The following is a 24,354-nucleotide window of genomic DNA, read 5'->3' on the forward strand; positions in this document are numbered from 1 at the left end:
GGTCCTCTTCTGTGAAACCACAACCCCTAAAAAACAATCTCAAGTCTTAGTGATATAATAAAAAGCTTGCCTTAATATAGGTATTATTTTTTATAAGTTTTGCAGTAATTGCTAAAACACTTTTGGAAAATAAATTTATTCTTTCTACACGGAAAAGAAAGGTTTAAATAGAAATCAGTTCTGTCATATTTCCCTATACGGTGAAAAAATAATGGTCATTTCATCTGTTAAATGAGAAATATAAAGCAAAAAATGAAGGTCAAACTGATTTAGCACATCAAACAGTCTTTGTCAGCCAAGCTTAATATATCCTGAGTTTGTGGAACAAATGAAATTTTGCTGCTATGTTACACTTTGCTTCCAAACAACCATTACAACTGGTTTTATATATTGTGTGAGCATCAGACCATCAAACAGTGCATCTTTACTGACGTGTTGCTGCAGTGATGATCTACAGCAGCAATCTGCCATTTATATAAGGGCAAAATGTGCATCTATATTTAGTTGTGAAATTGGCCTATTATACTCTTGATGTTTACAGAGGCTAACATAAATTAATGATGACAGCTATGAGCAGTGCATTAGTTAAGCAGCAGAGCTTTTACCTTGAACTTGAAGGTTCCAGCTTTAACTTCCAGCATATACTATACAGCTTTCTTCACACATTAAAGAAAGTCTCAAAACATTATTTTTTTCTTAGACAGCATTAAATGGCTTTAATTTCTGGAGCAGACCCTTGATGATAATATCAGATAATTTAGAAATTTTTTGTTGTGCAAATTTTTGCCAGTGAGAATAGTGATTTTTATGATGGAGCAAAAATACGCTCCACTGAATAGTGTTTGGTCATTGAAAGAATCTGGTTTTACCGACTTGGAACTTAGTGGGATGTTAGATATCCTTTGTCTGATAAAAAGAGCAGTTTGAGGAGGCAGTCTGCCTCACTTGGGTATGTACTGCACTTTCACCCTGAAAGTCTCTTCATGCAGCTCGTGTCAGAGCAAGTGTAGGCACCGTGGTAACTATAGATTCCAGTTAACTATGACCACAGATCTGACAAGTATGTAGGTGTTCAAAGGTTCACCAGTTAAAATGATGAAGTCTTTGATGAATTTTTGATGGATGAATTTTTAACACAAGTCGACCTTTCTCCTTTGAGGCTGCATGCTAGATTAATTGATAAATACTGAGACTGAGCAATGTTCGGATCTCCTAAGCAAACAAGTAGAAAAATCCATAAAAATCTGCCGTCTGGCTTCTCAGATCTACTTAAAAAGAAAGAAGGTAAAATTTAATGTGGCTTTTGATTTTTGAGGTTTTCCCCTCACAAAAGTAGTGTCCTTTTTTAGACGTTGTAACTGTTATTATTAGTCTTGAAGTTCTTGTACTCTCAGTTCAGAAACAATCTTTGTGAAATGAAAATCTACGAATAGGACAGCAGAAAGAAAAAAAAAAAGGCAAAGAAAGGGAAAAAATATCAAGTCAGAAAATTGTCTCAAAGATAGCAAAATGTAGTGTAGAAATTAGAGGTAAACATATTAACATACTTTGATTATCAATTTTTCAGAACTAATTGAATTAATCTTAGAAGGTTGACTGCAGATTTTTTTCTTCTTTTAATTTATATCTACAAGAGCATTAGCTCTCTTGCTTCATTCTTTTGTATTTTGGATCTACTACACTAAAAAATATTCAGTTTCATGCACCTTTGTGAAGTCTCTAGGGCATAACCTTTAGAAAAACAGAACAAAAAAATTGATAATAGAAAGCCTTAGGCTCATGCTGCCACCAATGGTGATGTTTGACTTCCAAAACTGGTCTTTTTAACTGTAATATGTGCAATTATGCAGTGCAGGTTGGTCTCCTTTACTTCCTTCATCTTTCCTACAGTGTAAATAATTTTTTGGGGGCCTGAAAATGTGCACTGCTGTTCAGATTAATATCCACTTGGATTGAACACTGTTTCTGAGATGCTACTATTAACTTTTGAAAAAACATCAGGAATAAGAAGAGTCATACAGAAATAAAATCAATAAATATTCCAAATAATTGGGTCACCTAAATATTGATGCTACTCCATTGTTTGAACTTGTAATGAAGTTAAATTGTTCCACAACATTAACGAAATGAAAGAAGTTTTTTATATGACAGAACATGGCTTATGGGTGGCCGCCTATAGGTAGAGCAGAACATTATCCTAATGAACTGCCCAGGCATTAAAAGTCAGATTTTAAATGTACTTGTTTTAAATGGTCTTAACTGCCCTCATTGTTTTTACTGGTCAGCTTGAAGCCCCAGAAATAGTTCTGAAGGATGTGGCTTTGAGAAACAGGTAATCTACTAGATCAGAATGTATAAACATGTGTATTAGTCAGATTTTCATAATAATCCACTAGATTTTATAATATAAATACATAAATTATGTAAGTAGCTTATTAATAACAGAGGAAGGGACCTGAATACAAAAATGTCCAAAGTATGTTAATATTATGTCACATCATATTAGTGTGAAACAAAGTAAGAAAAAAAGAGGATCTTCTAGTACTCTAGTAATACTCATACAGAATTGCACAAATTCACATATGTGGACTCAGGGGCAGCATAAATTCATTGCTTTATGTAATACTATAACTATGCTCACTAGCAAGTTAGCCTGCTTGTGTTCCTTATATTGGGAAAGACTATACATAAAGGGACAAATATAATTTAAAATCTGTTTTGGAGGGCTGAAGGCGTTGGATCACTTATCTCCAATATTTTTGTAGCAGATTCGTTGTGCACTCTAATGTTGAATAGCCTTTCCTTATATCTGATTTCTTTTCTGTGAAATGGTTATAACATTCATCTGTCTTTCTCCTTCAGAAAGTTGGATGCTGTTTATAGTGGACCTTTTGATCCTTGACTTTAAAAGACAAGACTAATGCAGAAATATACACAGAGACATATTGCTTCATTCTCTATAAAGCCTGTTATAAACATTATTAGACATTAAGTGTTTTTTGTATACTATATCTGAGGTTGCTGCTACTAATCCACATTGTTGTTAGGGGCTTAAGACATTCACTACTGCTCAGTAATGGCTGGGTTAACAAGTATGGAAATGTTTAGTATATAAGAAAAAGTGCTCTGTTCTGGTGTACTTTTGCATTTCTAAAATTTCTACTGAAATTGGGGATGATTTCAATGCCATTGTCAAAAATAATGCGCATCCTTTGCGAGTATTTGCCATGTTTCTCTGCTTGTGAAGCAGAGAAGTGAATGGAATTGTTCTTGTGAATGGAGAGGAGCAGTAACTATGAAAGCACAACACAGATAAGCTGTCCAGTGGCTCAAGCCACTGTATCTCGAGTTCAGCAGTCTGTCTGTCCCTCAAACCTTGTTTTATGGCTGTTGCTTCCAATCCAATCTCTATTTGTGACAAGTCCAATGAAGGTACCATAAATCCCAGCAGTGCTGTTATGTGGGGCTGAGCAGAGGGAGACCTGTGTTGTGAGAAGCTGTGCTTGCAGGGGGGGGTGTCTCTCCTGCATCAAGTCTAAGGGAACAGTGTAGGTGAAATGTAAATGTGAGCTGCCTTTCCAAAACTGGGTAAGTCTGCAAACCACCTCTTTCCAAGCTATATTTTGAAATTGCAAGCAAAAAGTATATGTAACCGCAACCATTCCCCTGTTTTCTTTCAAAATGCGAATTCGCAGAATTAAATTATTTCACAGATTTTTTTTTCTTTCCAAACTGAGACACAGAAGTGAGGTATTGTTAGTACCCTGAGATTAGCTCAGTTGGTTAGAGCATGGTGCTAATAACACCATCATGCACTCCATCCCCAGCTAGGCCACTCATTTCAGTGTTGGACTTGATGATCCTTGTGGGTCACTTCCAGCTCAGAATATTCTGTGATTCTGTGAACATATGCTAAAAAAACCTTGTCTAGGTCAGTATATCTGTTGATAATGCTATAATATGTTTGGTTGCTATTAAATGCTGCAAAAATTAGGATCTGTGTCCCAACGTCCAAGTGACAGATGTCGGTTGGTCAGTCATGTGTAGGTTGTGGGTGTGCACACAGATATGGATGCATGTATATGCTCATGAATGTAAAGTATATAAAATTATGTGAAATAAAATATAGAGCAGGTTAAGCTTGGAATGACCACAAGCACAATGAAATCACAAGTGAGTTATGAGTACCAATAAAACTTTTATGCAGCACCATATTATCATGTCTTCTGCATCTGCTGTGTCTTCAATAGAAAATCTACTTTAGAAATGTCATGTATACCATTTTAGAATTATGTGGTAGTATTTATTGTACCCTTTCATCTGTAAAAGCCAGACCACCTTTATATCAGTCCATCTGAAAAGGCCCTAAAAGGAAAAATAAAATATATTTTAGAAACCGTATCTAAAATAGCATTAGTCTTCAAGCCATGAAATATCCTGTTTATATGGTCCTGCTTCTCAGAATTATCAGGAGCTATCAGCTGGAAAACTCTTCGTCTTCTTTAGAGGACTCTGTATGGGGAAATTATATGAGAAATATCTTCTTAAGGGAATGCATGAAGTTTCACCATTGTATGACAAGATCATCCCTATGCATTGTACCCTGATGCACCGTGATCCAGTTGTCTTAGCTACTATCCCTTCTCCACAGGAGGCAAAGAGGGAGCAATATTTATATCCCTAGGATATATTTCCCACTGTTACTCTCTTGTTGGTACTGTGGATGTTATATGTGGATTTGCTTGACGGTTGGAAGATCTTCTCTGCCATTTGAGAACTCTTAAACATGTGATGCTTGCTTTCTTGGTGCTTTCTGACTGTTTTTGAAAGCCACTTAGTAAACATGTGTATAGCTTCCCACACTTTAATTTTGTTTATTAGCAGAAGAGCCTGTGAATTTCTAAGTTTTTGCAGCCTGATACTTACAAAATCATTTCTGTTCCAAGAACATAATTCCAGGTGTCATATGACAGGAACCAAGATGAATTTTGGTCCTGTGTCAGCATCACTGCTTTCTGTTGGGAGCTTCACACTCTTCTTTTCTAGCATCCTCTTGGGATTATTAGTGCCAGTACTTTGCTCTGTTAAGACCATCTGACAAGGAAGCTGATGTTGCCTATCAGAATCACAGGTGCCAGAGAGGATTAACAGCCATGTTTAGGTTGTATCTAATGAATTCCTGCATCCTGCTGGGGAAATCACTGCTCCCAAATTAAGGACCCATTTTATCAGCATAACTGCAGTGTCCAACAGTACAGTGTATTTCCCTAGTGGAATTACACAGAGTAGAAATTAGGACTTGTGTGCACATATCCACAGACACTTTCTTAATTTAGCTTTACGGCACTGGTGCCAAGAGAAGTGCTCCGAGTTACAAATTCCTTGACTTGATTCACCCCATGAAGCTTCTACAAGTTATAATATAACAAATGGCTGGGAGAAAAAGTGAGTTATTCTCAATACTGTTTCTCAAAAGTTTCTTTGGTTTATCATGTCAGCTCCCCATCCCTTCTACTTTTTTTGTTGTATAAGTTTGAATAACCATAGGCACCTTTCAAATATTCCTGTTAGCTGACACAGGCAGCCTCACTTTTCAGCTTAACCAACTTCCATTGCAAGCTGTTACTGATCCAGTAATGTTTTACACAAGTTTACATTCCAGTATATTATTCGGTTTCAGCAATCTCCTGAAGCCTCTATAGGACTTGTAAACTGTGGATTTGGACTTTGGTGTTTCTAAGGAATATTCTATCAACACTCAATTTCTAACATTTTTCAGTTTCAGAAGCTGCTGAGATCTGTAATTTTTCTGATTTGTTTTACTAGAGATCTTTAACAATCTCCCATCTTACACAGGGATGTAATTAAGTGCTTTGGGAAGAAGGTGTGGACCTCTTGGTGCAGACTTTGAGAACAGGTCTATAATCTCAGTTCTTCTACTAACTAGAATTGGGGACTTGAATTCTCAGGCTTGGCTTCTGGAAAAAAAAAGGTGGTGACAGGTAGAAAAGGCCATGTCTTATGCCATGAAATTGAGCTTTGACTTGGAAGCAATTGGGCAGAGACATTTGCCTGCCTTTTCCTTTTGTCACTGTTGCATGTATTTAACTTGTGAGGGCATACTGCTTCCTTGGAATTTATTGGACAGTTCATACCTCACAGAGTTGTAGCTTCCATATGTCTGTGTGTACATCAAATACTTTTATCTGTTGTACTTAATGCACCTTTTGAGGGATATCCATTATGGTAGATATGTAAAGTTTGAAATTTGAGAGAGATGCAACTACAAATGAGCATTGTAAAGTCTTTTTTTTCAGGTACTTTCTTTCTATAATATAGTTTACAAATCAAGGTGCTAGCATTCTATGTAGAGATTATAAAACCAAATATGTACTTTACTATATCATTCAGTAAGACTCTGTATCTTTATCTGCGGGTAAGGATGTGCTGTTTCCTCCCATACCTTTATCTCACCCTTCCTATTTCTTAGCCAGACTGTCTTATAATTGCTATTGGTGTGGAATTGTGTAGGGAATGTAACAAGTTAACCATACTAAGGGAGCTGTCATGGATGGATTTCATTTGTGTGTTGAGGGGCCAGCTGCAATGCCCTACCAAGTCTGAAGTGGCAGAGATGGCTACAAAAATGCAGGTGGTTATGAATATTAAAGCAAGATAAACTCTTCACTTTATTCCCAAGCTAGAAAAGCAGGTAAATAGAGCTCTTAGCTTCATGGTGTTTTGTCTGCATACCTCAGTTCTACTGATTTACTTCATATGTCAGAGTGCTTTTGTAGATCTTGTAATTATGAGTTTTTTGTTGATAAATCCAAGATTTTCATGAAGGGTTGGAAGCTGGAGGAAAGCATTTATTATTCCATTATATACTGGTTGTATATAATGGTTGTGTGGTAAAACAACTACTAGCTAGTGGAATTGTGGCTTTAACTTCATCAAATTAGTAGGTAAGCAAATGAAGCAAAGGAAAGCTAGACCCTTAATGAACTACAAGAACAGCTTCTACTTACCTTGCACAGTGATGGACAGACACCAGCTCCAGCATCAGTGCCAGCCTGAGTCTATCAAGGCAGATGTATTGTGAAGCTTATAATATCCTGAATTGAACACTTTGCTCTGTGTAAAAAAAAAAGAAAAAAGCCCCCAGGTGCTAACCATTGTCATCCCACTGCATTCAGGAGTTTTACACCAATTAAACAAACAGTGCAGGAGTAAAATCTGAGTTGTCTTTGTGTGTTCTGTATTGGTGGTAGCAAATGATGAAATAGGACTAAATGAATGTCTTTGCATTTCCAACAGCTCTATGTAAAGCAGAAGGTCCTTTCTGGTCAAAAAGTTGTCAGTCTGCCCTGTACATGGTAGCGAATTACAGTCAGAAATGTGAATCATATAACTGTATTAACAGCTTTCTCACCCCACTGACAAAGGTTGCTGCTTCCACTGCAAAGACAGTTGAACAACTCCTGAAGAGCAGCTTCATGAAACACAGGAATTTTCACATTTTTACACCAGACTTACACTTCTGTGTGTCAGCAGATAGTGTACAACCTGTTTGGTAATCTTGCCTGCACTGCGGTTCCTGTCAGAGGTGGCAAACACTTGAATCATCTGCTTTTAACCTTCTCCCAGGAGTCAAAATTTGACAAAAATTGAGGCAAAATTGGCTTACAGTGAGTCAGGAGAAGCCATGGCACTGAGACAGATAAACCCCACATGTACACAGGATTCTTGGGATTTTTTTTCTTGAGACTGACAGCTGACAAAGGAAAGGCAGGCTAAACAGGAAGTGGCTAAAGTGATTGAAGAGTAGTTATATGATATATGTTGAATACCACCTAAATGTTATTTTTAGTTTCAGTCATTCAGTTGTGAAGTAATATTTTATATATCCTGAATTCTGTAGATCCATGTGCAGCAGCACTTCAAAAATGTGATAATTTGAAGAGAAGACCAGCAGTGAAAAAATTAAATTGGTTAAATGGGACAGAACACTAATACTGATGAATGTCCTACTTTCTGTATTTTCTTTCAGTTTACAAGCTTTGAGGAAGGAAAAGTCCCGAGATGCTGCTCGCTCTCGCCGCGGAAAGGAGAATTTTGAATTCTATGAGTTGGCAAAGTTGTTGCCACTGCCTGCAGCCATTACCAGCCAGCTTGACAAGGCATCCATCATCCGACTTACAATTAGCTATCTGAAAATGAGGGACTTTGCTAACCAAGGTGATCCTCCCTGGAACTTGAGGATGGAAGGACCTCCACCTAATACATCAGTAAAAGGTATGGAGTAAATATTGATGTGTACTATAGAATATGGCAGCCTTTAGTAGCCTCTAAATTGAAATTTTTACCTTCATCCTTTCTTCTTTCCCTGCATATCAAATCCTTTAAAGGGATTCAAATGTGGAAATCTGAGGTCTGCATGAGAAAGACACCATGTGAAGGTGAAATAAACCTCTTATTTTAATTTTTTTTAATTTAACAACAAACCTATGATGTAACTATTATAACTCTAAGTCTTCTGGGTGATGTAGACTAAATTCTTTCAAGGTGTTTACCTGTTATTGTGTTGCTTTATTTTAGGGAAGTATATGTTTGATAGGAAAATGCCATTATTCCTTGATTTCAGAATTCAATCACTTAATTTTCTGGCTATACCTTAAAGGTAGAATCACATATTTCTGAAGTTTGAAAGCATCACATCCAAATACTTAAATCTTCAGCTGAGAGACTAGGATATTATTTATCTTCCTATAATGTCTATTGAAATTATTTTGACTTCTGAGCCAGTAGGCATTTATCAACAAAATTGGCTGTTTTCTGTATTAAAAGATCTCTTTAATGCTCAAACAAGCAGGTGGGGAGCAAAAGCAGTGTTTTAGATGTGAGTTGCCACAAAATAGAGGCTGTGTGTATATTGCACCTAAATAGCCTTTCCAATGACCTGGGTAAAGTGGACTTTTTTTGGTAATATATTATTTTTTCAGCTAATGCTACCCACCTGGGTGAGTGTGATCTCTGTCTGATAGATATTTTATATTAGGGACTAAGTTGCAGTAACAGAAATCAGGGTTATCAAACCTGGGATTTCTGGGTGTCCTGGCTTTAACAGCCCAGAATACTCCTTTATTTTCACTACTGCTCTCATGTTTTGAAGGAAACATATATTTGGAAGAGGCATATGAGATTTGAGCACTTCAGGTTTTTTCCATAAATCATGAACTATAAACCCTTAATCTGCACTAAACCAGATAGAATGTATAGAGCACAAGGCAAACAAAGAAGCCACCTTTAAGGGTTGAGGGAGGAGGTAGAAATAGAATCTTACTTATCAGCCCACAGCTGTCCATGAAGAGTTACTTGTATTGGTGGTGCAAAGGCTTTTACCTGCTCTTCCAGTTAAAGGGAGTGGTATTATTTAAGGAAAGTTAAAATTTTCAAAGGATGGAGAGAGGTATGTAGGACAAAAACCAATGCAGATTCAGACTGATGGTTTAGTAGCTGGATGCAGTTCCATCATTTCATGTATTTAATTTATATCATCTGCCACATCATATATAATTCTCGGAGGAAAAAAAAAGCAATAATTACATCATCGAGGGCATGAGTGTAACATGGTTCGTTAGGCTTCTGATATAATATGCAAATGTTCCCCACTTTTACAGAGGATGAGAGTTTATTCTCAGGCAATTAAACATTTTTTCAAGGTAGATGTAAAGTGGACTCTGCTGTACAATCTGATCTGTGCTTCTACAAGCTGTCCTGTGTTACTGAAACTCTGAGCTCTGTCAATCTCTGTGTATTTTTAGAGTATCTGGGATCTATTTATCTATTTTTCATTATCCTCTTCTGGAATAAATACCTGAATATCAAATCTTACTTTTTGTGCAAAGATTCTGATGAAGAAAAGAATTTTAAGGAAGAACAAAATCTTATTCTTAGACAGCAACATCACTAGTCTGATCTAGATTAAGGTTTCTCCCTAAAAATGGGCTGGGTGAACATTTAATGTCTGTTCACCCTATCTGATATAATAACCCTGCCCCTCCAGACACGTAGTGCTATGGTACTCATTCCTTTAGGTGCAGAGGGTATGGGGGCTCAGGAAGGGGTTTTGACGTGTTTTTTCTCCTGTTTGGGTGCTTAGCTTAATGCTAAGTAGGATTGTATTATTCATGTGTCAGTATACTGAAACAATGCTTGATGAAAGTGTGTATAAGAATTCCCCATAAGCAGGTTTAACTGTATAGTACAGGTATATTTTATGACTTCAGCAGCTCTCTTTACATAGAAACCTGTTAACACATTCTGATGAAACATTCATGAAATTACATCAAAAGAAATCCAGTTTCATTTATTAAGGCTGCTTTTTGCTGCCCTTGAAGAAGTTCATATGTATAAACAAGCTCACATAAATAGCTTGCAGGTTCATGTGAAGTATGGATGATAAACCTACAATAAAACACTAGACATACTTTGTATGTGCACAAGCAATCTTCTGAATAGACTTAAAGATATTTGGGAAATTATTTGAGAGGTACTTACATCGTATGGGTAACTGCTATTTTTTTTCTTCCCCCAAATGTGTGGACCTGTTTCTGTTTATCATGCATTTAAAAGCTTAGTTTTAAATTTTCCCCCCAATACTGTACAGCAATTAAATGAGCTTAATTCAGTATTTCAGGAGGGTCCTTTACTCTGCCCTGTATTTATCACAGCTTTTCTTAGAAGTCCGTAAAGGCTGATGAGTTTGTTTTCTTATGCCTATTGTGTAGTGATCACTACAAGTTGTGCTTGCAAATGAGGACCCAGGTAACTCCATATAATATTTTCAGAGTCAATTCCTTCATGGAAATATCTTGAGCAATTGGAAAGTAACAGATAGTTTTCGCCATTATTTTATAAATATCTGTATTGTTATAATACAGATCAAATCTGCAATGAACATTATGCATTATTCAAGAAATGACCAGGCATTCTCAGCAGTGTTTCAGCTAAATAACTGATGATTGTAACCTTTAAAGAAATCTCATTGTGGTGACTATTGGTAAATCATTTCTCCATTCATAGTAATCTTTATTTAGAGGCGATCTAAAAACCATTATATCTTTTATTAATCTTAAAAGCAATAGCCAATGATTTGACATTTGCTAAAAATGGAAAAAAAAATTCCATCCTCTAATACAGCAGACTTCAGTCATTTTTCTTTCGGTACACTGTCTAAGGCTTTCTGTGTGTAGGAAATCTCAGTCCTTATAAACAAATACACACACAACTTATAGTAGATAAGTTTAAAGACAGTTCCTAAAGACTGGGGTGTAAGTCAATGTGGAAGAAAATAATCGAGATGTTACTTATAATCAGTAGGAATAAAATTTTTAGTCTCTGAAAGTACAATGTATTATCAGTAACAGTACTATTCTCTTCTGTTTCCGTCCTTCTAAAAGTCTTTCTTCCAGTTCTGGAATATATTCTGTGGACAACAGTAAACGAGCTGCTTAGCAATTTTTTGACCTAAAACCTGAGTTTTCTGAAAGTTGTCTGGAAAGAGAAGTATTTTAATTGTATTTACTGTGTGTTTAGGCAGAAAGTGGTGCCCTATGTCGCATGGAACTTTAAATCCTCTTGTGCATTCTGATACTAGGCCCTGTAGTCCTGTTCCAACATCACACTCTTGTGAGGACCTTTGTATTTTGGAATATTGTCTTCACATTATTGACTTTAAATTTCATTGCACTTTTGGCACAAACTGTTTCTCAAAGCATTCAAAGATCATGCAAATTTTCATGTTCTCACCCCCTGTATTGTGGGTCTTTCTGGTAAGCCACGTGATTTCCCTTTTTTTTTTTCAGTAGTAGAAAGAGGAAGGGAGAGGAGGAGTGTGAGGCATGGTGATTTTCTTCAGTGTGTTGAATGTGTTTGATGAAAAGTCGTGCTGTGTATTTTGGTTTTGGGCAGCCTTTGGGACATTGGTTCTGACTCTGAACCACTGCCACTAATAAAAGAAGGCTCATGACCATTTGCCTTGAACAGAGTTTGCAACTTTTACAATTTCTGTTTCTTCTGAAACAGAAAATAAATCCAGTAATCTGTGCCTAATTCTGCAATCCTTGTCCTGGTAATTTGCCATGATGACATTGAAATAGTTACCATATTTTAATTAATTTTTTTTCATTCAAGTGAGATGTTAATTTCTGTCTTTGGAGATACAAATGTTTTAGCAAGGCCACGAGTCTTATTTCCTGTTGAATGATGTGACATGTGGAAACTAGAATATGTAAGACAACTTTGGATATGTCAAGTTAAAAGTGAGCTTATAATTTTTATTTTTTACATTTCAAAACTTTACATTTTATGCTACATAAGTAAAAAAACTTTTACTTCAGCTGTGAGAGAAGAGAGGAATGAGAGATTGTAGCTGAGGAGTGGGAAAGAATTTCAGTAAATAGTTCTGACTGACTGGTAGGTTATATAAAAATGTCTCTTCTAGTTTATCCATCTCTACTTTTGGTGTTCCATAATCTGCAATTAGGTAGTTTTACTCGTTTGTATTCTGGAATTAATATATATCAGTAGTAGGAGAAATCAGATTCTCTCAGAAGTATTTGTGGTGTATTGAAATATTTCTCATCCAAATTGTTCCTGTTCAATGTAAATAAATATAACTCTGAAAAGTTCCTTGCCATAAAGCACTCATTGTTACTTCAAGTCTCTATTGGTAAAGAGATTTAAAAAAATTGATAACCACAAGAAGAAAAATTGCACTTTAAAACAAAATTGCACATTTTTGCTTTAAACTATCATGTTTTTCAAAGTTCCATTCTCAAGATAAACAAGGTATGTAAGTCTAGGCTGAAAATGAACTTGATGTCTTATCATACTGCAGGGCTCGGGGTTGAGGAAATAAGTCCAGCACTTTGAATTCTCTGGGAAAGAAAACAAGCAATAATGATAATTGGAAAGTATGGTAATTGTTATCCCAAATGTCAAGTGGAATTACTTTCATTAATTTAAATATCTTTTTCTAATATATTTTGTGCTAGATATGTATGCATTTATAAGAGATGAATAAGTTGTTCTCTTCTGCATGACCTCATTGTAGTAACACTTTAAATAACATTACCTGTTGTTGGCCTTTAATATTTTAAAAGGAGTGTTGTCTTCCGAGCAGGAAGTGCAAGATAGTGCAAGCCTTTCCCTGCTAAAACCCACAAGCCTTCCAGAAAGATCAGCTTCTGTTCTGAACCCCTACACAATTCTGTCTCAGGGAAACCATCTATAAGGGCAAAGTAAGAATTATTTTCTTCCATAGTGTTTTTGGCCTAAGATGTTGTTTTTCAAAGTTTGATGTGAAAAACTCAATCAGATGAAAACAGGATAATGCAGATTAATTGGTGGTGTTCCTTGGTATGAAAAGGGTCTTCTAATCCAGATCCCTTGTGCAGAATTTCTGCTCTCATGCTGGAGCATTCAGATAGCCCTGTAATTTATTTCTCCCTGCCTTGCAGGCATTGTTCTTATGAGAATCTGATCCCTGTTTATATATAGGCTACTGTTGTGCTCAGACTGTGTATCAGTACCAACCACAGATTGTAAACACAATGTTTATCCACTGTAAACCTCTTTATGTGCAGTGCAGCCATAGGCAGAGGTACCTTAGTCTTCAACCTATTCCATGAGTTAAAGATGACTAGGTTTTTTTGGAATGTGCTGAAACCCAGTGCTGAAAATTTCCAGAAGTCAATGGTAAAACATGAATGTTCCCTGTGAGAATTATTGATGGTTTTCTGGTATGAAAGATATGGGACCCAGAATGAGGTAGCTCAGTTTGAATGTCATTGTCATAGACAAGATGAAATGAATATGGGGCTGAGTTGGTGGTTGCCTGGTGACAAGTGATCATGACCTGATGGACTTCAAATTTGGCAACTGGGGGAGGGTGTCAACAAATATGCTTAGTGCATTTCAGGGACTGTTTGCCTAGTGGGAAAACTGATGGGTGAAACTGATCATGGGGAATAATTTTGATGGAAAAATAAAATAATAGAATAAAAGTTAGGACTAGAACCCCTAAGACTAGAACCCCTAAAGAAAAAAAAAAAGAAATTATAATTTCCTATGTGCCTGAAAATTCTAAAAATGTGTCCTTTTCCAGAATGTCAGTAAAATAATTAAGTTGAAAAAGTATGTGTGTGTAGTTATAGAAAACTTGCATAATTAAAGGGGAATAAATAGCAAGATAAACTGGACTGTCTGAGATGCAGAATATTGGCAAGGGCAAGTAGAGTCATTAAGAAAAAAATCTAATGGGATTGGAAGAATTCAAGAAAGAATGTGTTTATGTGTATTAAAAATGTTAAATAATTCTGGCAACAATATAGACTCTTTAGAAGTAAGGTATAATAAAACTTCTAATGATGTAGAAAAGGCAGAAGAGATTGATAGGGTTTATTGAAGTGCTTGCTTGAACAGAATCAATTCTACATGTCTTTCTAGTTCATGTTATAGTAAAATTTTCAGGACAATCCATACTTTGCAAGTGCTGGTGTTGCAAAGTTTACAGTACTGAGCTCTTTCAGCCTCAAAGCATTATGGGCAGAATACTGGGACATTTCCTGCACTAAAGGGATAAAAGTAAGATTGTTATATTTTTTCAACAAACATGGATAAATGGAAAGTAATTCCTCTCAAACAATCCTAGCTTCAATGTCTGAAACTGCAAGTCCAGTTAACTAGGATTTGCATTGTATACTGAAGTATTTGTAAGGCATTTGGAGTCCTAGTTCATAGTAATTATGGTTTTGAAATATTGTAAGAATATTATGTTGGCAGAGCCAAGTTAAACACATTAACTCTATAATTAATTGCTCTTGGAAAGTGGATTAAAGTGATAGTTACTATTAAGAAAGGAGTTTCTGTTTTTCTACAGAATCTGCTCTGGTATGATCATCAAGAAAATGGGATTAAACATGGCTTGATGGCTGATTTAAAACTCTCAAATGACAATGATGTTTGGATCATAGACAATGATCTATGCAGCTTAGTAAATCAAACCTAATTTTTTTTTCAGTATAAGAACGTTGTTTTTTTGGTGTTGTTGTAGTTATTATTATGACTATGACTACTACTATTACTATTATTATTTTATTGTAGTCATTGCTGTCCTAAATGCTAGGCTTACTAGAGTTAAAGGACTGAAAAAGGTTCTGGGTGTTTTTAAGCAGAACAGAAATAATTGGAAAAAAATTTCAAGTTCAGGGTTTTTTTTGGTTTTTTTTTTTTTTTGGTTTTGTTTGTTTGTATTTTTTCATGAAGAAAAGCATAAAAAAGAACCTACCAGATCCTTCCACTTCTGTTAGCAGAAATGAGTGAATGATTTAATGATTTACTTTCTCGTGGTGCTTTATTTGTATCATAAAAAGTTCTATCCATCACTTCTGTGGAGACACAAAGCATTTACTGCTGATATCAAATTAATACTTGTTCTAAAATGTTGTCAATCAGATGTCAATCCCTAGATGAGTTGTTTATTGCTAGAACTTTACCTTGAAATTTAACAATTAAATAGGAAAACAACCAAACAGTAAGTGTTTTAAGAGCAAGGAAATAGCAAGGGTGACATTAGTGTCTTTTCTCTCACTCACAACAACTACTGCACTTCCATTGTATTACACTGCACTTCATCTTCCTTTCTCTTCTTGTGCAGTTACAATGATTTGGTCAATATTGCATATTTATTGAGTTCTTTTAATATAGTTTATTTTTCTTAGTCATTTGAGGGGGTTTTTTTGTTGTTGTTTTTTTGTTTGTTTGTTTGTTTGGTTTTTTTTTGGTTTTTTTTTTGGAGTCCAGAGCTGAAACCCCAAATATCAAAATATCTTCCTCTTGTATCCAGGACTGACTCTCTCCTTTTTGTAGTCTTGCATCTTTCTCTACATGTGTGCATCCTTAATGCAGCCTTTGTAATGAAAACAATCTGGTGAAGAATATTAATATTTAAAAGAAACTCCAAATTTTTTAACTTTTCACTTTATTCTTTCTTCCTTCAATGTGGATGCCTTTCTGTGTACAGTAGTTCTTAGCATGTCAATAAAAATTCACTCCTAAGTCGAGAACATACTTTCCTCATTCCTGCTAAAAGGTGGAGGGCGTTGTCATTACAATTCATGGTTGAGAATATTGATGGTGTTGGCAGAATGTGTTTTGGCAAAAGCATGGGCTTCTGACTTGCAGAGGTAAATATATCAGCAGGAGTAGAGAATTGATGGTTGCTTTGGCTCCAACCTTAGTAGTGATGCTAAAATAAACCTAACATTAGTGATACTAAACATTTTAATTTGAAAACTTTCAAATTAAAATGAAATTAATTTCTTTTCACTATAATGATATGGATTTTCATCCAGTGGAAATTTCTGTGTAAGAAGTTAGTGCCACAACATCCGCTTTTCCAAAGTTCTTAATAAAATGCTTCCATATGATTTTCACATTCATGTTTTGTGTTGCATGCTCCAGGTGGTCTTTTTTAGAAGCATGAATATCTTAAATTATATGTGCAGTCTACATTACTTTTTTGAAATAATGCACATGATGGGCTGGCCAATTACAGATGTGCAATGAATCCGGTGTGCCAAAAGCGCTTGTTCTGCTTTTTGCTTGTAGTAATCAGGAACAGTAATCACTGCTGTAGTTTTTGATATGTAAAATGAAAAAAGGCTGTTGCTGTCTGCAGATTGCAATATCTGATGGAACTTCTATTTGTCCTTTTATTCGCCCCTTTCTGAGCAGAAGGAAAGTGTCTTTGCTATGAAGAGTGCTTTGGACAAAGCCTCAGTTAAGCTTAACATCGTAGCGCACCATTTTGCAAATGAAAGCAGTTCAGGAATAGGATCTTGTGGTTGGATTTAATAGTTTCAGTATAGCATTCATACCTTAGTCTCCTCAGCTGGGCAGAGAATGTAAGGACATACATAAAGCCCTGCTGCATTCAATAGAGCTTAGACTTCTGTTATTGTAGCTTATTGGTTTTCTGGGTCATCTGAACTTCTGCCATATATCTCCTGTTGAATGAATCCTGCTTTTAGATCTTGTTGAGGGATATCTATTGCAGGGATAATAAATACATCTGTAAGAAGAAATGGGTTAACCAACCCATAATTAATGCAGCAGCAACCTAGAAAACCCCCCAAACAAACAAATTAAAAAAAAAAAACCAAAAAACAAAAAACAACAGATTGACATGCTTAGAGGGAATAAAACACTGTAACTGAATGGACTTTTACAATACTGGTTATACCAAGAGTTACATCACTCTGTATTGCAAGTAAAAGAAAATATTTTGTCTGAAATGAAAGAAAACACAAAATATTTTCTGAAATAGAAAACCTATGTTTCCCATATCATATGTTTGCATTTGTACATTTACTAGCATTTACCAAAGTGACTGTCTCAATATTTTGAGCAAATAATAGAGCCCTGGAAGTGAAGCATATGGATTTAATAATAATATTTGTTTTCATGTAATAGTTATATTAGATCCCTCTGATCAACTAGGCAAGATTTAGATACTGACTGTAGATCCAGCAGTTTTAAAAACTAAAGTGCACTGATTTTATATCCATATAATATGCAAGTATAACACAGTCTGACCAAAGTTTGACCACAATATCAACGCAGCTTAATTTCTGCAACTGTTCTCTTTGAAGCCAGAGGAATGAAATCGAGTTTCCACCAAATCCCTATGCTCTTGTGGTCTCCCATTTCAATCAGGGATATAAAGTAGAATACAATGAATCCATAGTAAAGACTTTCCCAGGACATTAGAGAGATCAGTAAAAACTGTTTTCATTAGCTGTCAGTAATTAAAGAACACCCTTCATATAGAGCTTACAATTTAGAGAACATGTAAGCCTCTGTATCTACCCGAGATCACAAGCAAAATAAGAATCACTACACAGCTGGGGAACTTGTGTTGTTTTAAAATGTCAAGCTCCCTTAAGGAAGATAATTTTCTGTTTATTTGCTAGCTTTTAAGCCAAAGTGAATATTTTTATTTTAAATTTCAAAGGTTTTAGTTACTGCACTTTCTGTTACCACGGAAAGAAAGAAAGGCAAGTGCCTCACAAAATGCTTAAACACCAGTTGTGCCAGAGTTGTCCTCCTGAATGGAGCTGTTAGAAAATTCTTACCTTCATATCAGTACTTGAGCTCATCATTCCCTATAATTCTTTCACACAGAGTTAGCTGAGTGCATCTGCACAAATGTGTGTGTGTATCACTTTGCATTCTACTTGTATCCTATAAAAATTCTTTTTGCTTTGCTTTGCATGGGATGATACCACATGCAAGTACAAAATTCTGTGGCTTACTTCATCATCTGTAAAATAGGTAAACACATATTTATAACCGTAAAAGGAAGACAGAGAAATAGCTTTGCTCACATTTTAATGCATGTAGACAAGTCCCAAACTTTACCTATAGCAGGAATAATATTGTCAACACTATATAACTGTAGAGCTTACAGAAAACCATTTGTATAAAAGTTAGGGAAAATCAGGAACTGCTTTCTTATTTTCTTTTATAGGTGCATAATGTATTTCTACAGTTATAGGAGCAATTGTACATCTATATATCCCCTTTCAAATTTGAATTACTGTGTTTGTGAGCTGTTTCTCATCCTCTTGATGCAGAACAGTGCTGATAATGCTAATAGAGAAATTGAGGCATCTACAGATTTAGGGCTAGCTTTTCAAAAAAGCACAACATTCCAACTGGAGCCAAATTTCAAAATATCTCTGATCCTATTCAGCAACAAAATAAATAGCCAGTTTTTCAAAAGATTTCGGCACTTTGGTAATCTGATCATAAGAAGCAGCTGCTGAGCACATTTGCAAAGCCAAGAGTGACTTTTCAATATCCCAAACGTAGTGTGTTAGAGCAGGAAATAGAGCCCTCTTCCCATGTCACAAGTCCAGGAGTCCAGTTCTCAACCAATTACACTATAGTCATGTCCTTTGCAAGAATGCTGTATTTAATGAAAGGAATTTTAACCCATTCAGAAATTTAACCCATGTCTATGAGGAGATATTTTTGAGAATAACATGAAGATTTGCACTCAGGGTAGGAAATGAAGAAATCTAAAGGAGGAATACTGCTAATCCATTTTATATTGAATCTCTGTGTTATATTGTCTTAATTAGGTGTATCTCATAATAAAGAAACCCTCCCTTTAGTAATTTCCAAAGATTTTGTAGTCCATTACCAATCTTTTAAGTGTCAAAAGAAAAAAATATAATAACCAGGTATTCTAAAAACATCTACAAAAGTCTATAGTGTGTATATAGTATGGCAAATCCAAGTGTGATTGATTTTCTGTGCACTTCCACCTTCCTAAAACATAGGAAGTATGTGTATAGTTTTTATTTTTATTTTTATTTTAAATAATTTTCTCTATCCCTTCCTAGAGGTAAATAAATGGGGTGATTAATTTTGTTCTTCTGAAGATAATTTTTTTTGTCACCTATTTAATACTTTTTTTTTCTCCGCTATTCTTTTGCTCTAACATCCTATCCTGAAGATTTAAAGGGCATGTTTTCTTTTACCAATGTTACTAAGGAGCTGAGAGGAAAATTAGTAGCTCACCTAACCTCATCATACATTTGGCTTTAGTTGTTCATGGAGCTTCTTGATTCTCCAACAAACTCATTAGACATAAAGGAACTGTATTTTACATAGAGGCAGCTATGTTGAGAGGCCATTTGTGTATCTCTTCAGTCTTCAATAGCTTGGAGTCAGCCCAAGAGATGCTCCTTGGATGGAAGCATCTGGAAAAGTCAGTGTTCAAACACTTTTACACCACGTGCTTATTGGCAGTTTTGGTGTGTTTTGGTCTCCAGCAGTGATTATGCCAGACAGTGAATGTGTCACAGAATATCTGTGAAGGTATCTATATCTGCCTTGGGAGGGTTTTCATTTTGCCTGTCAAAGAGGAAGGTGAATTTGGAGAAAGCATTTGTTCAGTCTGAGCAGACCTGCACACCAAGGGTGGACAGGATGGCTGTGAGATGATTGGTCCTGGAGGCGCAGAGCAGTCTGGAGCTGTTGTGTTGAGGTACAATGCTGCAGCTCTGATAAGCATCCAGGCTGATTTCTTGCAGACCCAAGACAAAACCTCATCCCGTATTTTCTGCATCTGTTTGAGACATAGGCTTATCTCTTTGGAAAGTATCTAATGTTGATGTAAAGCATTTAAATGATAAAGAATCAACTACATCCCTGGGCAGATTGTTCCAACGGTTAATTACTGTCACTGTGAAAAAAGTGTGCCTCATTTGTAGTCTTATTTCAGCTTCAGCATCCAAACACTGGATCTTGTTATGCCTTTTTTGCTAGATTAATGAGCTGCCTACTGTCAGAAATCTCTTCCACATGTAGGTATTGTGATCCTCTTAACCTTCTTTTCAGTAACTAAATAAATTGAGCTTTCTTAGTCTTTCACTATAGGGAATGACTTTTAGAAGTCTAATCATTCTTGTAGCTCTTACTTGAGTCGTATCCAATTTTCTAACATATTTTGAGAGTGGAAGAAACCAGAGCTGAACAGAATATTTCAGTAACAGTGTCATAAAGACCTAAAGTAAAACTTGCAGTAGCTATTCCAGTGTGATGTTCTTTGGTTTAACCCAGTGACATGTATTTGATATACATTTTCATGTAGTATGGACCTACCATTTTGTTGGTTTTTTTACTTTGGGAATTACCCTAAATGTCTGTCTCATTGCGATGTGGTTCTGGATTCCTTCTGCTGATAAGGATTGAACAATGTCAAAAGGTGAATCCTCATAAATAATTGTGAATACTGAAGGTTACCCTTGATTTTATATTATCTTTCAATGGCATAATTCTTCCAGTAGGAATAGTTTTTGACAGAAAGAACTGAACATAAAGAAACAGGTACCACAAGGTGAGACTGGGGAAGCAATCTTCTGAGGCAAATGGATTTCTCAGTTAGGATGTTGAATGGGCCAGGGCAGCACAAGTGCAGTATCATCTTACCCACAGACTTCAGAAGATTTCTCAGAAAAAAAAATCTGTTTGGAGTTGTCTGAAAAGTTCCTTATGACACCTTCCAGTCTGATACCTGTCTTATTCATACAACTTGCATTGTCATGTTGGGTATCAATATCACATCTGGACAAGGGAAATTCAGTCAAACTGAGTGAGCTTAGGAGATCTTTCATAAGCACACGCAAATAGTTCCCTTCAACCCAAACCTGCCTCAGAGTCACCTCTAGAATCCTAATACTGTGGTGCACAGAAATTAGGGATCTCTAGAGAAAAGTAACTGACTTTCTAAGAGAGCATATTAGCTGAAGACAGAATTTATATGGAAATAGGAGGAAAAGAATTCCTCCTGAATTCAGACTTCCCCTGGTTCAAAACTACAGTTAAGTGAACTCAGACTCTCTGCATGATTTGAGCTCAGCTGTCTCTAGTATTTCCAAGTAGTGAAAAGAGATGAGATGACATCTTCAACCAAAAATGGCTGCTTCAGAATCAAGTAGTTTCTTCAGAAGTGGAAGGAAAGCCACAGATTTTGCCAGTGACTTCCTTCAGTTGTGCTCTCAACAGTAAATTCTGTAAGTAACAAAGGTTTCAAGCTCTTGACCACTTACCACTGTGAATCGCTCTGGGAGAAAGATATTTTACTTTCTTTTAAATCCCATATAAAAGCAGTCTCCTGAGACTTCTGGGTCAATTCCTTTAACTTTCAAAAATGCAGTTGCACTCAGTTAACTTTCCTAGCCCAGCCAGCAATTTTTGGTCAGCTCAGGGGAAACTGCCTCAGTCCTCACTTCAGAGTCCTGGGATTTCCTCTGTCCTCAAAAGTTTGGAGTGATTTCAGAACTTAGGTCTTGCTTCTCTTACATGTGAAGTGAGTAAGAAAAGAAAATCCTTGCATATGTATTGGGCTAACTTACCATTTCTCTGCTGGGAGAATGCTGAGTGTACACTTATGGGCAGACAAGAGACTGCTGAATCTCTAGCTCACTTTTTTCCCTCATCTCACATTACCCAAAGGACAATTTTTCAATGGACTCTGCCCATATTTTCCCTTATATCTTCCCCAAAGCTCTATACTAGGGTTGTGTTATTCAGAACTACTAGTCAGCATTTAAGAATGCTTTGGCATCTTTACACAAACTGTTTGCTATGAGTTATCCAATAATAAATTTTATATTTATCCAAGGATAAATAGGATAAGTACATTCATTTGCACAATTTCTCTACAAAATTATTAAAAGACTCTTTTAAAAGGGAAGCCTGAATAATAATATGTAATATTGAGAGGAAAGTAAGTCAGGTTGCTGTTTATTTCTGCTCACAATGGAATTCTTTGTGTATATTTAAATGCATTTTACTAAGTTATACTAGAGTAACAAGAAGTTGATTTAATCTGGATCCATCTGCTTTATATATTGTGCTTCTAACTATTTGAGTTTGATGTCTCTGTTTAGTTTCATACTGATCATTTATACTGACAAAATGAAGGAAAAGAAAACAAGGAACCTGTCATCAATCATTCATTTAATCAACTAGCAAAAAATAGATAAATAAGCATACTGAGTTAATTATTTTTCTGTATGTAATGATTGACTATAATCTTAATTTATTTCCTTTTTAACCTTTTACTGCCAGTATAGCGGGGATTAATAGGTAATGACAAAATGAGAAGAAATAAATTTCTGATAGCCCCTGAATGTTGCTGACTTTGGAGTGTTTTCCCCTGAAACTTCTTCCTGGAGATGTATCAGATCTCTGTCATGTGTTATTTTTCACACTTTTTTGTGCCATGTTTCATGCCATTTTGGTGATTGCTATTAGTTTACAGACATATGGTCAGGAATATTTTATGAATGAAGAGGTTTCTGGAACGTACAATATTACTTCTTCACATTTGTAGGAGAATTGTAATTTGAAGCTCTCAAAATACTTTGCACGTGTTATTGGAGAGTGTATTCAATAGCTAGCAAAAAAGAGTGCTGCAGCTAATGACTTATGCTGTCTGCTCCATCCATCAGACAGCATTTCTTTACAATTGGATCTTCTATTCCTCCTTTCCACTGTTTTACTGGATCCATCTGAAGGGAAGCGGGGATTTTCAGGCAGAATTCCCAAAGTAGCTCTCCGTGTTTGTAGTGCAGGAGGATTAGCTCAACTTCCTCTCTCAGCTTTTTGCCACAAAATTTTCTCCCCACTGGTAAACAGGCATCTAAATAGACTCTAGTCAATCAGTAACTCCAGCTTCTAAAATATTTTTCTGTAATGATATTTCCATACATTAGTAATAGTTGTCATTGTCCTGAACAACACTTGAAGAGAATATTTTGCAACTTTTTTAAAAAATACTGTATAGAATGTCATTAAAATAAGTGGTAGACATAGTGTAGGACATGCTTTTCATCCAGCTTGAATGGTGTATCAATGCACACAATACTTCAGTTCTGTGAGAAATAACTGGGTTTTATTCAGGTGTGTTTCCTGCAGTTTCAGTAAAAGGGTTGTTGCATATTTCAGAGGTGAAAAAGCTTTGTATGGGGATCTATGTGTTTTGGTAATGAAGGCCAAAACCTGTGAGGCACAAGTACATGAATTCTGAATTCACAGATTTTGTGTTTGGATTCCTGGGTTGGGGTTTTTTGTTCTCTTTTGTTTTTCCCTGGAAGAATGATCTAGTTACATATAGCCAGATAGTCCCTCAACTGGCTTTTTGCAGAGGTTCAAAAGCAGAAATTATTTATACTACTCAAAAATTATGTGCATTCTGGGTTTTTTTGAGGAACAAAAGGAAACAGAGGTAGTAATGATATTTGCCCATACACAAAGGAAAAAAAAAAGAAAACACAAAAATCCCAAAGACTCCAAAGTGAACGGAAAAAATTCTGAAAATATGAAAGTCAGTTATTGATATGGTGTGTAGGCATCAGTCTTTCAAGGGCACAGATCATGCTTGTGTCAGAAATTTCCTGACTGACCTGCATCCCTGGGGACAATCACCCTTCCAGTGCGTGGCCTTCAGGGACCCTGTGGTCCTGCTGGACTGCAGCTGGCAAGGCAGAGGCTGGAGATGGGCTGTGCTGGGGTGTGCAGCCCCCAGAGAGCACAGCAGGGCTGTGTTGGTGGAACAGTTGGGCTGGTGACCCTGCACAGGGGCATTCCACCCCTGCCTGCAGCAGGAACAAGGTTGAGAGGCCTCTGATGGCAGTTTGTGGGCTCTGAATGATCTGAGGGATGGGGTGAAGTGGGCTGTGACTGTTGATCTGTAGGGTACGAGCAGTTGGT

General features: G+C 36.2%; 1 protein-coding gene across 2 annotated transcripts in view; it reads left to right on the forward strand.

Annotated features, from left to right (window-relative positions):
- Window positions 1–24,354, forward strand: part of NPAS3 (neuronal PAS domain protein 3) — a 591,794-nt gene that overhangs the window by 168,930 nt on the left and 398,510 nt on the right. For both annotated transcript variants that reach the window (XM_030240757.2, XM_030240756.2), the window contains one exon: window positions 8,051–8,295. In XM_030240757.2, coding sequence (XP_030096617.1) covers window positions 8,051–8,295 — 245 coding nt within the window. The remainder of the gene's footprint in view (window positions 1–8,050; window positions 8,296–24,354) is intronic.

The sequence above is a fragment of the Serinus canaria genome, chromosome 5, assembly GCF_022539315.1.
Source record: "Serinus canaria isolate serCan28SL12 chromosome 5, serCan2020, whole genome shotgun sequence".
In the NCBI taxonomy this organism is placed as follows: Eukaryota; Metazoa; Chordata; class Aves; order Passeriformes; family Fringillidae; genus Serinus; species Serinus canaria.